The sequence below is a fragment of the Triticum aestivum genome, chromosome 5B (assembly GCF_018294505.1).
Source record: "Triticum aestivum cultivar Chinese Spring chromosome 5B, IWGSC CS RefSeq v2.1, whole genome shotgun sequence".
NCBI lineage: Eukaryota > Viridiplantae > Streptophyta > Magnoliopsida > Poales > Poaceae > Triticum > Triticum aestivum.
In genome coordinates, this window is record NC_057807.1 from 595,523,084 (window position 1) to 595,537,351 (window position 14,268).

Sequence of the window (14,268 nt, forward strand, 5' to 3'; positions counted from 1 at the left end):
CCAGGAGCGAGGCCCATTGGTCCCGGTTCGTGTCTGAAACCGGGACCAATGGCCCCCGAGGCCCGGCCGGCCCCCTGGCCTCACGAACCGGGACTAATGCGCCCATTGGTCCCGGTTCGTAGGAGAACCGGGATTAATGCCCTTTTCGGGCATGGACCAAAGCCCTATTTTCTACTAGTGGGTATTAGAGGTTTGCCGACGGGGTAACTATGCCGATGGCTCACTACAACCATCGTCATATCTATATATACCGACAGTTTTTTGTATGCCAACGGGTATTAGAGGCTTGCCGGCCGGGCACCTATGCCGATGGCTCACTACAACCGTCATGATATCTATATATGCCGACGGGTATTAGTCTATTAGAGGTTTGCTGACGCCATCTATGTCGACGGCCAGCCTTTTCCGACGGTTGTCGGACCTTTGCCGGTGGTTTTGGCTGGCGGTATATTACGTAATTACTGGAGTGGCAAATCTTTTGCCTCGTTTCAAAAAATAAAAAATGTGCGTACCACTGTGTAACTTATATGGAGATAAATGATTGCTGACAGTGCAGACCTTCTAAATGGAACAAAACGTGCGATCACACAAGGAGAAAAGCAAGCAAATAGTACAGTACATATGTATTTGGTCGAGTCGGAAACAAGATTGTTGGTATGAGCGTGACACTTACAACGCTACGTGAAAGAGAGCCCAGTTTCATTTATTACATAATACAGAGAAGCATATGAGCACAAAGACAGAATTGATGTTAACTTACGACTAAGGCTGCGCTTGGAATGGGTGTATTGAAATGCGGTTGTATTTTCTATACGGGTGTAACTTACCGGCCCAGTGCAGTTTTCAGGTGGAAACGAAAACAACGGGCGGAGGCTTGTATTCTTTACAAGTGTATTAGGTATGAAAACGACAATGCAAACAGGGCCTAAATTAACCATTCCTTGCCGCTGGAGATAGTCTTGTAGACACAATTCTAGGGAAGTAGTTGCCTTGTTTGCTTTGTCCCGGAAGAAGTATTGTTTGTGCTGAATACTGCTGTTTGTACCGAGGACAACATAGCTACTTGATCTCTGATTGCCTTCTCCGCATCCCTCACCACCTTAGCTTTAGCAGATTTGCAGTTAACCGTGGCATGGACATGTGTGAGAGAAGAGAGACACGGAATGCCAAAACTGAAGTTTCCATACCGAGGCTTTGTTTGCAGTGCAGAGAATTGGAGGGATAGCCTTTCAAGCTTCTTCATGGCTCCTGATGTGAAGCGCAGCTCCGTCCCCCCAGATAGGCAATTGAACGAGAACACCTTAAGACAATTAAAGCCATCATCCCCACTGACGGTGCACCTACTGTTTATACCCTTCTTCTTCGTCAATGGAATCCTTTTTCCTAGTCTCATGGTCACACGGACGATCTTCTTCAATAACTGTGGTTCGATGATACGTTTTAATTTAAGTTTAGATTCGATGATACCTGAAGATACTAACTTGAGAAGTACTAGCTTAGGCAAGCCTCCCAGGACACGGACACCTTCGTTGTTTAACCGAACAATCTCAATATCCATGTGGGTAACGCTGACAAGAGGGGCCAGTCCTCTGCGAAGTGGAGCAGAGACTTTCAGCTCAAATCTTCGGAGCTCATCAGATGGAGGGAACCGGAGCAGTAAGTCAAGCAACTTATTATCAAGGCAATCAAGAGACAGGGAACGAAGCTTAGTACAGTTTGCAACCTGCTCAAATAGGGCTCTTGCGTTCTCATCATCAGATAGGTGTGACCGATCAAATCTTAAGCCGAGAACCCTCAGCCGCTCTGACTTCTTCAGGAGCTGTACGACTGAGCCGATTGAGCTGCTATTGCCGACACCTATTGTCGATACTTCTTCTAGTCCCTGCATTTCCAGGATCTTGCTGGGCAGTTTGACAGTAGCTTCAATTAGCAGATGTGCCAACCTTATCTGTTCAGCTATACACGCAGGCAAAGTGTTCAGATTTGTTGTCCGCCTCAAATTTAGGGTATCCAACTGCTCTAGTTCCCCAATTTCTTCTGGTAACTCATCGACGTCAGTCCCTGCAAGTCCCAGGTATCTCAAGAGAACCAATCCGCCAATGCCTTCAAGATGATGCTTTCTCAGATGAGCAGTATCTTCCAGATCCAGTACTCGTATAAGTTTGAAAGACGGAAGGACTGACGTCCCTTGAATTTCCCCAGACACTGTGAGGGCCGAAAAGCCAGCAATCCCTTGAATATCTCCCAAAACAGTGACCGATCGCACTCTAGATAGGTGAACTGCGATCGAGGCCAAGGTGCCATCTTCGTCTTGGTCGTCATAGCAGTCGAGCGAGAATCGCCGAACCGTATGTTTGCTACCTGGAAACAGCCCGGACTTGAGATCTGCACCGAATGTAACAAAGTTGCCATTGCACGACAGTGACTTGATGAAATCAAGGATCACACTGTGAACGGTACAACCCACTGCCTGGTCATCATCGTAGCCGAACACTGGCTGAATGAGTCTCCTCGTGATAAGCTCGTTGAAGTACTTCTCCCCTGTCTCCCACAAGCTTTCTTCGTCACCTTTACCATCTTTTTCTTCACTGATTGCTTCTTCACATCTTATTTTTCCGCCACTTGTTTCTTCAGCTCCTTTCTCCTCACTGCTTTTCTCTTCACATATTATTTCTTCACCTCTTTTTTCTTTAACTCCTGCTCCTTTTCCTCCTTCAACTGTGTCTTCACCTCCTTTTTCTTCACCACTTGTTTCTTCCCGTCTCTTTTCTTCACCCCTTTTTTCTCTTGTTTTTTCTCCTCCGTCAACTATCACTTCTTCACATCTTGTTTCTTCATCTCTTATTTCTTGACATTTTATTTCTTTATCTTTTATAGGAATAAGTCCTTCCGCTATCCATAAGTGTATCAGACGATCTTTCTTGATGGTATAATCTTCACGAAAAATACTCAAATAAAGCAAGCACGACTTCAAAGGCATGGATAGAGCAGCATAACTTATCTGGAGTATCTTTGCCATCCCTTTTGACGTGGAATATTGCTCTAGTGATGAAACAACAGACATGTTGAGCTCCGGGAGTTCTTCATCTTTCGTACTTAATATGCCGGCTGCAATAATTATAGCCAATGGCATGCCACCACACATATTTAACATATTTGTGGCAACTTCAGCTGGCCATTCTTTAACTCGTTTTGTTTCTTGCTCATATACGACTTCAGACTTTTTATCACTTAGTGTCTCCATCCAATAGACATCAGTGGGACGTACAGAACAAAACTTGCCAACATCGCTAATGCAAGTTGTTGTTAATACCCTGCTTCCATGGTTTTTGTTGGGTAAAGCACAATTGATGATTCCCCAAGCCTGTGTGCTCCATACGCCATCCACTAAGATGAAATACCTGAAATATTAAATTACAAATCATTATATGCTACGGTGAAAGTTCAGAAATAATGTATGTAAAGTATAGTGATGAAAACATAGCGAGAAAGACGTGGAACTTCAAAGAACATGCCACGTTGGCCCCTGCCAGGAGGTCCCCGCCGGTCAGTTTCAGCGTCAATATGTGTTTATATGCAGTTTAGACCATTCTGCAGCCGCGTGCCCCAATCTTGGTACTAACATGGAAAAATCCTATTGTTACATTCTAGACCAAAATGAAGCCTCCTAAGGGCACTTGGATTTTCGGCCGTTAGATTGCGTGTCCAAAATACTTCCGACCGTCAGATTTTATGATGAAACGATCCTGGCCGTCGGATCGGAGTTGATGTGACAACCAATGAATAGTGTCCGCCAATTTTCACACGTGTTGCCTTCCTAACACTCCATGGCAAGCGGGACCCAGACGGGGTGGGCCGCCACTATCATTGGCTTTGGGCGTGAGTGTGCCCGGTGTAGCCGTGGATATGCGCATGGGACGTGCCACTGCGCTGCAAATTTGGGTGGCCGCTGAGGGCAGTTTGGAGATTTCACATCAAGGCACTTGTGTGGCTTCCCGTGGCTGGCTGAGCTACGCGTAAGGAGAAGATGTCGCCTGATTGGGTGAAACCCTAGCCTTCATCCCTGTCGCACCCCTCTCCTTCCTCTCTTGCTACCGAGGTCGCCGCCACTGCTCCTCACCCCGTCCCCCTCGTGCCTCCACCCACGCCTCCTTCCCTGGACATGGCGAGCCTGAGCGGCGGCGCGAGAAGCAAGGCTAGCGACTGGGCGGTGCTGTACAAGGGGGGCGCCGAGCACGCTTTGTATGTAGTCTTCTTCGCCTCCAGCTCTGCTCGATCCCCTGCCTCAGTTTCTTCACTGCGGCAATGTCCTCATCCTCTACATCGACGCTCAATCTGCAGTGCCCTACACCGGCCGCTTGATCTGCACCTCCCTACATTGGTCGCTCGATCTGCACCGCCACAAGAATCGACTGACACATCAAGCTGAGGTGAGCACGTACCCCCTTACCAGATCATCCTCTTGCACATGCCTTCTCATGGTGCCTCCCCGGTGTGTGCGTGCGTGCGTGCGTGCGTAAGTGTGTGTGTGTCCTGATCCCTTTTTCTGCCTCTCTAACATATAGGTCAGTGTATTTGTGCAACAACTCCAGAGGGACGAAAGGGAAGGTCGCCGCTGCTCCTATAGGGCAATGGCTTTACATGCTCTCCCTAACCCCCTTATCCACCGTACATTTCATGGAGCACTGTGCAGGTTGCTGCTTTTCCTTTTGGTAAAAAAAGGATTCCTGTTGTTATGTTGGTAGCCTCTCTACAAGTTTATTCAACCCCTTTTCACATTTTTTGTTCTACCTTGCAACGCATTGTGTACAATTGTCTCTAATTAATACACAAATAGCATCCGTACGCTCAAATCAACCGAGCTTAATTCACATATATAGATGCCATCTTTCTCTTCGTCTATCAATTTGCGGTGCTAATTGGTCAGTACCGAGAAAAGTGTCCAGTTTGATCCATTATATCACAAACTTGATTTGTTTGATCCATGTGTGGTGGTAACTGTCCATTGTCACTGGTTCTGTAAACTATATTCCTCTTCATGTAATCAAGTTAACTCGAGTTAGTTGCACGGAGGTATCACAATTGGACAGTACGTGTGGATTGTTATCACTTTTTCTAATTTTTGCACGTCAGTATCAAGTCTGAGGCTAGCCGTTAAAAAAGATATAAATTCCGTATAAACATGTATTGAGGGTGTACCTGAAAGACGGGCCAAAAAAACGCTTGCTTAAATGCCCATTATTTTGCGGGAAAAGGGTCATGTGAGTGAATTGTTTTTCGTTTACAAGTATACACCACCGAATCAGACTACTTTGAAAGTATCCGTTGAATTGGAGAAATAAATAAAAGAAGTATCCACCACCGAATCGGACTAGTTTGAAAGTATCCGTTCAATTGGAGAAATAAATAAAAGAAATGAAAAACTACGCCCACCCGCACTATTCGAACCGTCAACCTGTGGTTTTCCGGCTGTGCGCACTAGCCACAGCGATACAGCAAAAGCTACATCATTTTGCAGGGGAATTTCTTTTATGCTAGTGTGGATACGCTAGGCCGAGCGAGGCTGCGCGCGGCTGAGTTACTCATTCTTTTTAATCATGATATTAATACTATTTTTTGCGATTACGTATTAGTATTATTAAGTGTCAAGCACATACTAGAACACATGCATGGTCCAAAAATTATGTGTCTTCACTCAGGACCACAAGCATGCACAATTATTGTGTTCCCTCATTATATTATTCAAATACACAACTATGAAAAGAATTATATGCTCAACACAGAGTTTTTTTTTGTGTGTTACTCGTATATTGATTGTATTTTTTTAAGCGAACACTTACTTCAAAAGTTGACAACATGTATTAAAAACAATTGTGTAATCATAATATATTTTAGAAATGCATTAAAACTGTTCAGCTTTTATTAAAAAAAGACGTGTTTCTTGAAATGCAAGAATGATTTTACACAATAAGTTTTTAATACGTGCTGAACATTTTTTGACAGTTCATCATATATTACAAAAAGTTCACCGCGCATTATGCAATATGTTCATCATATGTTAAGAAAACTATTCTATGTATATTGCAAAAATGTGCAACATATATTACCAAAAATCATTATATTAAAAAACTGGTCACCGTTTGTAAAGAAAAGTTCGTCGTGAATTAAAAAATGTTCACTATACGCAAAAATGGTGCTCAGCGTACATTAAAAAAAATGTTCATGCGTATTTGAAAACATGTTCATCATATATTGAAGCCTATCTTAGAAAATGTTCTAAGTATGTTAAAAATCCAGGAGAAAAGCCAACCCAGTGGATGAAAAAAAAAGGAAAGGAAGAAAAACCTAATAATAAGACAAAACCAGAAACAAAACTAATACTAAGAGAAATGAAATGAAAAGAAACCTGGGCAACGAACGAGCCCCAGCACGTGCACTAGTAAAACGTGAAACAGAAAAAGTTCGCAGTCCTCGTTGGGCCCAACCGCCGGCCCAGTTCTGCCTGAGCTCTAGCATGACGGTCGCAGTGGTCTGTTGGCTATCGCGCACACTGTGTACAACGGGTCGCCGGTTCAATTCCTGTCGGCGCGTTATTTTTTGTTTCTTTTATATATTTTTCCAATTTGACGGAAATTTCAAAAGAGTCCGTAGAAACTTGCAAACAAAAAAAGTCACTCACAACACTTTTTTCAGCAAAAATAATGGACCTTTATGTGATTACGTATAAAGCAAGGAGGCATTTTGCAAAAAATCATGCGAAATAGGCACCTAACTAACAGCCCCACCGATCAGGTACGCCGTCAATACGTGTTTGTATGTGATTTAGACCTTTTTATAATGGCTAGCTTCAAACTTGGTACTGACATGTAAAACTTGTGAAAAGGGATGCCAATTCGCACGTGCTGCCCCAATTGTGGTACCTTTGTGCAATTAACTGACGTTTGTACGCAAATTAAACCTTTTGTAAGAGCTAAGACTTGATACTGACATATAGAAATTATGAAAAGTTGTACCAATCTGCATGTGTTGCCTCAATTGTGGTATCTTCGTGCAATTAACTCTCCGCACGTGATGCCTTAGTTGTGGTACCTTCGTGCACTTAACTGAAAATAGGCGTGCTGGGGCTCGTTCGCCCAGGTTTCTTTTCGTTTCATTTTTCTTATTATGTTTTATTTTTGTTTCTGGTTTTGGCTTATTTGTAGGTTTTTCTTCCTTTTTTTCATTCAGTGGGTTGGTTTTTCTTCTGAATTTTTAACATACTTACTGAACATTTTTTGGATAGGCTTCAATATATGATGCACATGTTTTCAAATAATGTATGCTGAACTATTTTTTCTTCGTATAGTGATCATTTTTTTAATGCATGATGAACTTTTCTTTACAAACGGTGAACATTTTTCAATATATTGAACTTTTGGTAATACACACTGAACATGTTTTAAATGCAAATTGTATATTTTTAAATATATGTTGATCAATTTTATTAATACACGAAGAACATTTTTGTAATTTATGTTGAACATTTTCTTAAAACATGCTGAAATTTTTTGACAATGTGTATTTCAAAAAATGTTCAGCATGTATGAAATTTTTGTTTAGTTCTTTTTCTTCAAGGATAAATTAATTTGGTTTCAAAGTTAATTGTCATTGTCTAAGTACATTAGTGTCTGGTAGCATTCTTCAAGTAGTTGATTATGTTATCTGAATCTTTGTAGTTGTTGCCCATAGCTGATGGATGTGGTCCTCCAGCCTGGCTATCTCTGGCTGCAGAATGAGCAAAGCAAAGAAAGGATTCACTGTTGGTCTGATTGGCCCTAATCTTCCATTCACAAACAATTATTGTGTATGGGAGGACGAATCCAAAGTAGCACATTTTCACGGCTGTGAAATGCAACATGTTTGGATAGCTGACCAAAAAGTATCTCCTTGAAAAACTAAAGTATCTACGTAACACTATATGCTCCTCTCTTAGCTTCTTTTGGAATTACCTGATCTGTTATTCTAGTTCCTTCTCAATAGGAGGAAAACTGAAAAAAAGTACCTTGCATGAGTTGTAAATAAAAATAACTAATTCTGAATTTATCAAATACTGAAGGAGACATTTGAATGTGTTCAATAGGCTATGCTGATTGACCTGGGAAATGACAATGAATATCTTTTTTGAAAGCTTCAGAAAGTATGACTTCTGCAACATCTGTACCTACTGTAGATCTTACGAGTATTAATTAGCTTCTGGAAACAGTATGTCCTTGTCAGAATCCCATGCTTCCCCTTTTAGATGGGTTAATATTAATATGAGATGTTAGTTTTGAACTTGTTCCTTTCGCTCATGATGTAATGCTATGTACAGGTACGTTGATACCAAGAAGACGAATATTCTTTTCTGTAAAACATGTCCCTTCGATTGATTTGGGTTCGTTACTAAACTTTGTACTGCTTCCTCATATGACTGCCACTCAGGTTTAGTTCTTCTTTTGATTCAGTTCTGTATTATTGTTTGTTTCCAAGTATTTGTCACTCAGGTTTCTGATAAATGTAGTGGGTGTCGGCAGCTGCAATGTAGAGCATATCGAGTGGTGTAAGGTGGTGTTGCTGTGGGACATTGCAACTGCTCCCAGATCAATTCAAACTCCATTTGAAAGTATTCGGTCCTGACAAGGGATGTCATGAGCAGGCGTGGGTGGCTGGGTAGGCCGATGTGTTCTTTTTGCAATAAGAAAGAAACATCTAATCACCTATTCTTTACCTGTCCAGTTGCTAGAGTTATGTGGAGGACAGTTGGGTGTGTTTTTGGCACTGATCGTTGCCCTAATGATCTGTGGCAATACTTTGCGTGGTGCTACTGTTACCTTCCTGACGAGGAAAGATTTTACACCTTTGGCTTGGCCGCTTTGTGCTGGGCTATGTGGAATTGTCGTAACAAAAAAATCTTTGAGCTCAAAGAGCTGAGATCTCCTTTTGATGTGGTATACTCTGCTTGTGGTTACATCTCTTATTGGGCAGGTTTATTGTCCGCTGAAGACTGGGAGGCTATGGAGCGAGGGGTAAAGATGCTGAGGATGAATGCTTCGAACATGATGAGAATCTGTGCTGCGCCAGGAGATGCGACGCGTAATGGTTGATGAAGCTGGGCAGAGCTTTTCCATCTTCGTGCTCAGCCAGCGCTCTCCCGATGGCCTTTCTCTGGATGCGTGGAGTGTCTGATGTGTTCTGAACTGGTTGGTTGTTGGCTAGTTTTATGCTCCTGCGCGAGCTTTTGGGTGTGGCCTATCTGATCAGGCTTGTATCGAGGGCCGAAACTTCTTAGAGTCTTTCTGGAATCGTTTCAGGTGCCACTGGGTTTTCGCCCCATAGTGAGCTGCTCGATGACGGGTGCTCACCGTGGGTTTCCCAGTGGTGCTTTGAACCCGCTTCCCCTTTCTGTGTTTCCTGTTGGGCATGTTGAACTGTTGTTATTTCCGTTATGTTGAGTAATGGAAAGGGATAATGCCCGGTTCAAAAAAAGTATTAGTTCATCAATGCTTTTGATTATATTTTTTACAGGCCGGTGGCGCGAGGCGGAGTTCCGCCGGTGGCTGGCGCCTGCTGCCGTGGGGCGGCGTCCCTCACGGCGGCGGGGCTGCCCCTAAACGGCGGTTGGTGGTGGCCATGTGGCGGCGCGCAGGTGGACCGGATCTGGGCTTCCAGTCTGCGTCCTCGTCGGGGCAGCGCTTGCCGTTGCCCTCGGTCATGAGGCGTGGTCCGGGACGGGGCGAGCGCCGGTGGTGCTGGCCAGAACGCACACTGGCAACGCCCTACTTCATCTCGCGTCGTCTCGCTAGCCAATGGTGGTGGTCATCTTCTTCGTCAGAGATGGCCAGCCAGAGGCTTGGTGATCGGATCTCGGGATACATCATCTAGTCCCGGCTGCGAGTTGGGGAAACATGGTTGCCGGTGAAAACCGAGCTGTTGGCAGGCGATGGCGGCGTTCTACGCCGTTACCTTGACGGAGGCATCGTCGTGTAACTACTGTCGATCCACTCATGCTGCTCTGGGGGAAACCCTAGGATCTGGTGTTCCAGATCGGACGACGGCGGCACTGCGGTGTCGTTTCTGTCTTGGGAGCATCGTTTGTGGTGCAGCGCTGGAAGTCAGAGGCAGGAGGTGGAGCGGCTTCGTCTTGCACGGAGCTTTGGTGGAGATGTCAAGTTGACTGACCGACAGGTGCTACGCTTTGTCATGCCTGGTCGACAGGTGCTACGCACGACAGATTCTCCAAAGACTCCAAGTTGTGTCGGCTGGTGGTACTTGACAGCATGGTGCTGAGGTGTATCAGTGGCGATCGCGACGTGCTCAGCTGTTTGCACGCAGGGAGGAGGTGTCGTTGAGCGCCGTGGTGGCGTCGACGATAGCTAGACCGAGTAAGGTTGATGCATCAGTAGAGTTCTGAAGATGGAGCGGTGGCAGTTGGCGCGGCGGCCTCTGAGTGCACGCCGGACCGGCGAGACCCACAGGTGTCCTGCATGGGTCATCAGGTCTTAGATGTTAGGTTTGGCTGCGATGTCTGTTTGGTATTAGGCCCAGGCTATCTGCGCCCCTTCATCAACTGGATAGGTGTAACGACAGTTTGTTGCTTAGACGGCGGCTTTAGGCTTACTGTGGTATTACTTTGTAAGGTCTTGTGAGAATAATTAATAAAGTGGTCGTATGCATTGTCCAGATGCAGAGGCCGGGGGTCATCCTTCTTTTCTAAAAAAAAATCCTGAGGGCCTTGTGAAGAGTATTCTGAACTGTATTAATTGCTTCATGTACCTGTTTATATGTCTTATGAGTATTCACCTATAACTTGATATCCTATAAGAGAGATTTCTACCTGTTTACTCGAGTATTTTCACTAAACTACGGATTGTATGTCAACAAATACGACAACATCATTAGCTTGCCTTGGTCTGCTTCCTATGTATAGATGAATGCTATAATGATCAATTTCTACTGTGTGCACTTTTTTCTTCAGCATTTGTACCTTATATACGTTGCCTGGGCTTCTGTAGATCAAATAAGCATGTTCACAAGCAAGCTAGACATGTACACCCCAGCCTCTAGTACTCCCTCAGGTTCTTTTTAGTCCGCATATAAGTTTTGTCCGAAGTCAAAGTATTTTTAATTTAATCAAACTTTATAGAGAAGTATTAACATTCACAAATGCCAAATCAACATTGTTATATTCATATTAAATGTAGATTTTTAGTATACATATTTGGTATTGTAGATGTTGATGTTTTTAATATAAATTTGGTCAAACTTTGTAAAGTTTGATTTAATATGCGGAGTAAACTGCTATACTTCTTGCTTACAACCGATGGGGAGCAGCTCCGTGTATAGGACCCGGATGGCACTTACGTGTTGAATATGCATAGCACATTCCTATCTACTACTAGGAAACTACCACGTACTTGCATGTGCAGCTCTAGTCTCGTTCTAGTCAAAGTTTACAATGCTAAGGAAATTACTAGAAAACTAATAGGTTACTTCCATGCAACAATTACTTGGAGACAGGGGTGAAGCCCGCAATCTCTCCCTCAACTCCGTCGAATGGGTTGGACGTTGACGTTCGCGACATTGTTGTGCAACTCATGGAATCGGACTCGACCAAGAGCCCTTGTCAGGATGTCCACCTTCTGGGGGCTTTCTATAGTGCGTACACCTTGCTCGTGCTTTGCCACCAGAGCGAAGACCTCCTGCAAGTCCACTCTCGTGCGTTATACGTAACCTTTCGTAACGAGCCGCACCTTGTGCTTGATGATGGCTCCGTGCTCATCCTTGTTGATCTCGGGGTGTTGCGGTTGTCCCGCAGGTTCGCCGATAAGGTCCCCTAGGCGTCGGAACTTGTGTGGAGCGCCAACATTGTTGTTGGTGTCGAACAGGTCCGACCATGCTGTTGGCTGGGACACGAACTGCCTGGGAACGACCTCACTCGAACCACGGGTTTGGCGGTTGTTGTTCTGGTGCGTTGATCCTGGTCCTATGGGGTCTTAGCACAACGACTTTCTAACTGTCTACTACAACAAGGTTTGCTTGGCTCCGATGGGGGATGGGCGAAAACGATGGCGCATATTCGACTAGCTCCGGTGCTTGTAGTCGTCACCAGGTGGTCTACGGATCTAGATGTATTTTTTTACTTGTGTTCTTCGTACTATTTTGATAGTTGATGAATAAATCGAAAGTAAAAAAAAATAGGGTGTGGTGAGGTCGTTAACGGTCTACGTCGATTCATCCTTCATTTAGATAGATAGAAGATGGCTGACATTTGATTTCTTGGTCACTTAAATTAATTATTTTTTTCCCAGGGCGCGCCTGTCGCAGTCATCCGACGGAAAGCGAATCATTCGTCAGACTAATTAAACATCATTTACAGTTCGTCAAATATATATTGCGCTTAATATTTAAATAACTACGTGCGTGCTTTCTTTCAGAAAATTTGGCAATGTCAAAATAAAAAGATTACCCAAGAGCACTGGAACTTGAGCTGCAAGTACGTACCTCTTGGTGCCGAGGTAGTCCCAAAGCTTACTGACGAGGTTTTCCAGATCCTGGTCAGATTTTTCGCCGCCATACCTAGGATTAGTCTTCGGCTTTACCTTATTCTTCTTCTGCGAGGACTTCACTTGACGAAGTATGTCCATTAGAGTCCCCCTCATGGATGGCCTCCTGCCAAGAGTAACGAAAGCTCGGCAATCGAACTCCCCTTGAAGCTCTTCATATATCTCCTTGGCAAGAGTGGTCTTGCCAAGGCCTTCCATTCCGACGATGAAAACAGTCTTTAGCCTCTTCTCATGCTCGCTTCTCAGAAGCTTGAGAAGCCCATCTCTTGGATTTGGGACATCGACGATGATACCAGATTTGTCCTCCACAAGTGGCCGCGAATCAGTTTTTGTCACTTGGCCTGGTACAACAGCAGGACCATGGAAGTCAGTGCGAACTTCAGTAACAAGATTGTACCTTTCACAGAGCTCACGAGCGTGCTTGATCTGGGCCTGGAAATTTTCCATTTCCTCCTCAATCTCCAATTGTTCATGTCCCTTCTGTTCGATCCAGTCTTCCATGTCGAAGACCAGTTCGCTCACATGCTTCACCCACGCTTCGACTTGCGAGTTCATCTCCCGTCGCCTCGCAAGCTTGCCGAAAAAATCCGATTCAAGAGCCACCAGGGCTCTCCGTAAATCTAGAATTTTATCGGGATGCTTCTTCACTTTGGTGAGCTTATCGAGAAGGGAGTTTATTGCTCCTGTAGAGTAGCTCACCATAGGTTGGCCATCCATCATGTTATACTATCTCTCTCAAGCCCAACCCAAGTTAAAAATCAGGAAGGCACCTATATATATATATATATAGCTTTATCGATTATTTAGAGACGATTCTTTCCACAATGTTTCGCTTCGAGATGAATACTATTCTGTCCCTCCGGTGTGGAGTGTGTGACTTGATAGATACCGGACCGTAAGTCTACGTCTTTCTTCTTAGAGCATCTCCAGCCGCGCCCCAACACGGCCCCGAAGGCGATTTTCTTGCGCCGGCGCCGAAAAAATGGTCCACTCGCGTCCCCAAGAGTCCATTTTTCACCGGTTTGTGCCAAAGTTAGTGCCGGCGGACCCAAGCCGAACCTGACGCGCTGGGGGGCGCCCGTGGGCGCCGGGGCGATCGGTTTTGGCGCAAACGGGGTGCGGGCCTGCCTAGTCAGCGAGACGCCGCTTCGTCGCCATCATCGCCTCGGTTCCCGTAGAAATCAATGCCAAGGCTGGCCAAGGCTGCTGTGTCGGTCAGCCTCCATTGGTGCTCCATTGATGCCTCACGGGCGACGTAGTGACGGCGCCGCCAATGCGCATCCCGCCCGCTCCCGCCACGCGTCGCCCGGCATGCCGCCTCCCCGCCGCCCCGCTTGGGCTATAAAAGGCGCCCACTCCCCGCCGGTAAACGCCACAACCTCCCCCTCTCGCAAAAGCCATCTCCCCTCTTCCGCCGACGAGCAAAGCAAAGATGGCCGAGAGGTTCCCAGCGATGGCGCAGCGGCGAACGGCTTCAGCCGCCGACACCTCCAAGAGCCGGAGGCGCGCCTCCTCTACAAGGCCGAGTACCCGGTGCCCCCTGACATGCGCGTGCCGGGGGTGTGGAGGCTGAGCGCGGTCACCGCCCGGGTGCCGCCGGTGCCCGAAGGGGCGGCACGGCGAGCGGAGATCGCCTGCATCCGAGGAGCAGCGGAACCAGCCGAGGTATGCGCCCAACAGCGAAACG

At 45.6% G+C, this 14,268-nt stretch overlaps 1 protein-coding gene across 3 annotated transcripts; it reads right to left on the minus strand.

Annotated features, from left to right (window-relative positions):
* Nucleotides 1-566: 566 nt before the first annotated feature.
* On the minus strand, nt 567-13,341 carry LOC123113507 (disease resistance protein RGA5). 3 transcript variants are annotated; one of them, XM_044534764.1, is made up of 4 exons: nt 12,520-13,341; nt 1,468-3,401; nt 926-1,383; nt 567-762 (listed from the first exon to the last, which is right to left on the minus strand). In XM_044534764.1, exons 1-3 carry the CDS (start codon nt 13,299-13,301, stop codon nt 974-976), a joined length of 3,126 nt encoding a protein of 1,041 aa, XP_044390699.1. In that variant the 5' UTR covers nt 13,302-13,341; the 3' UTR covers nt 567-762; nt 926-973. The 3 variants fall into 3 exon arrangements, with proteins under 3 accessions (XP_044390699.1, XP_044390698.1, XP_044390700.1); XM_044534763.1 differs by having other exon boundaries at nt 926-3,401; nt 12,520-13,340; XM_044534765.1 differs by lacking the exon at nt 567-762 and having other exon boundaries at nt 1,150-1,388.
* Nucleotides 13,342-14,268: the final 927 nt, after the last annotated feature.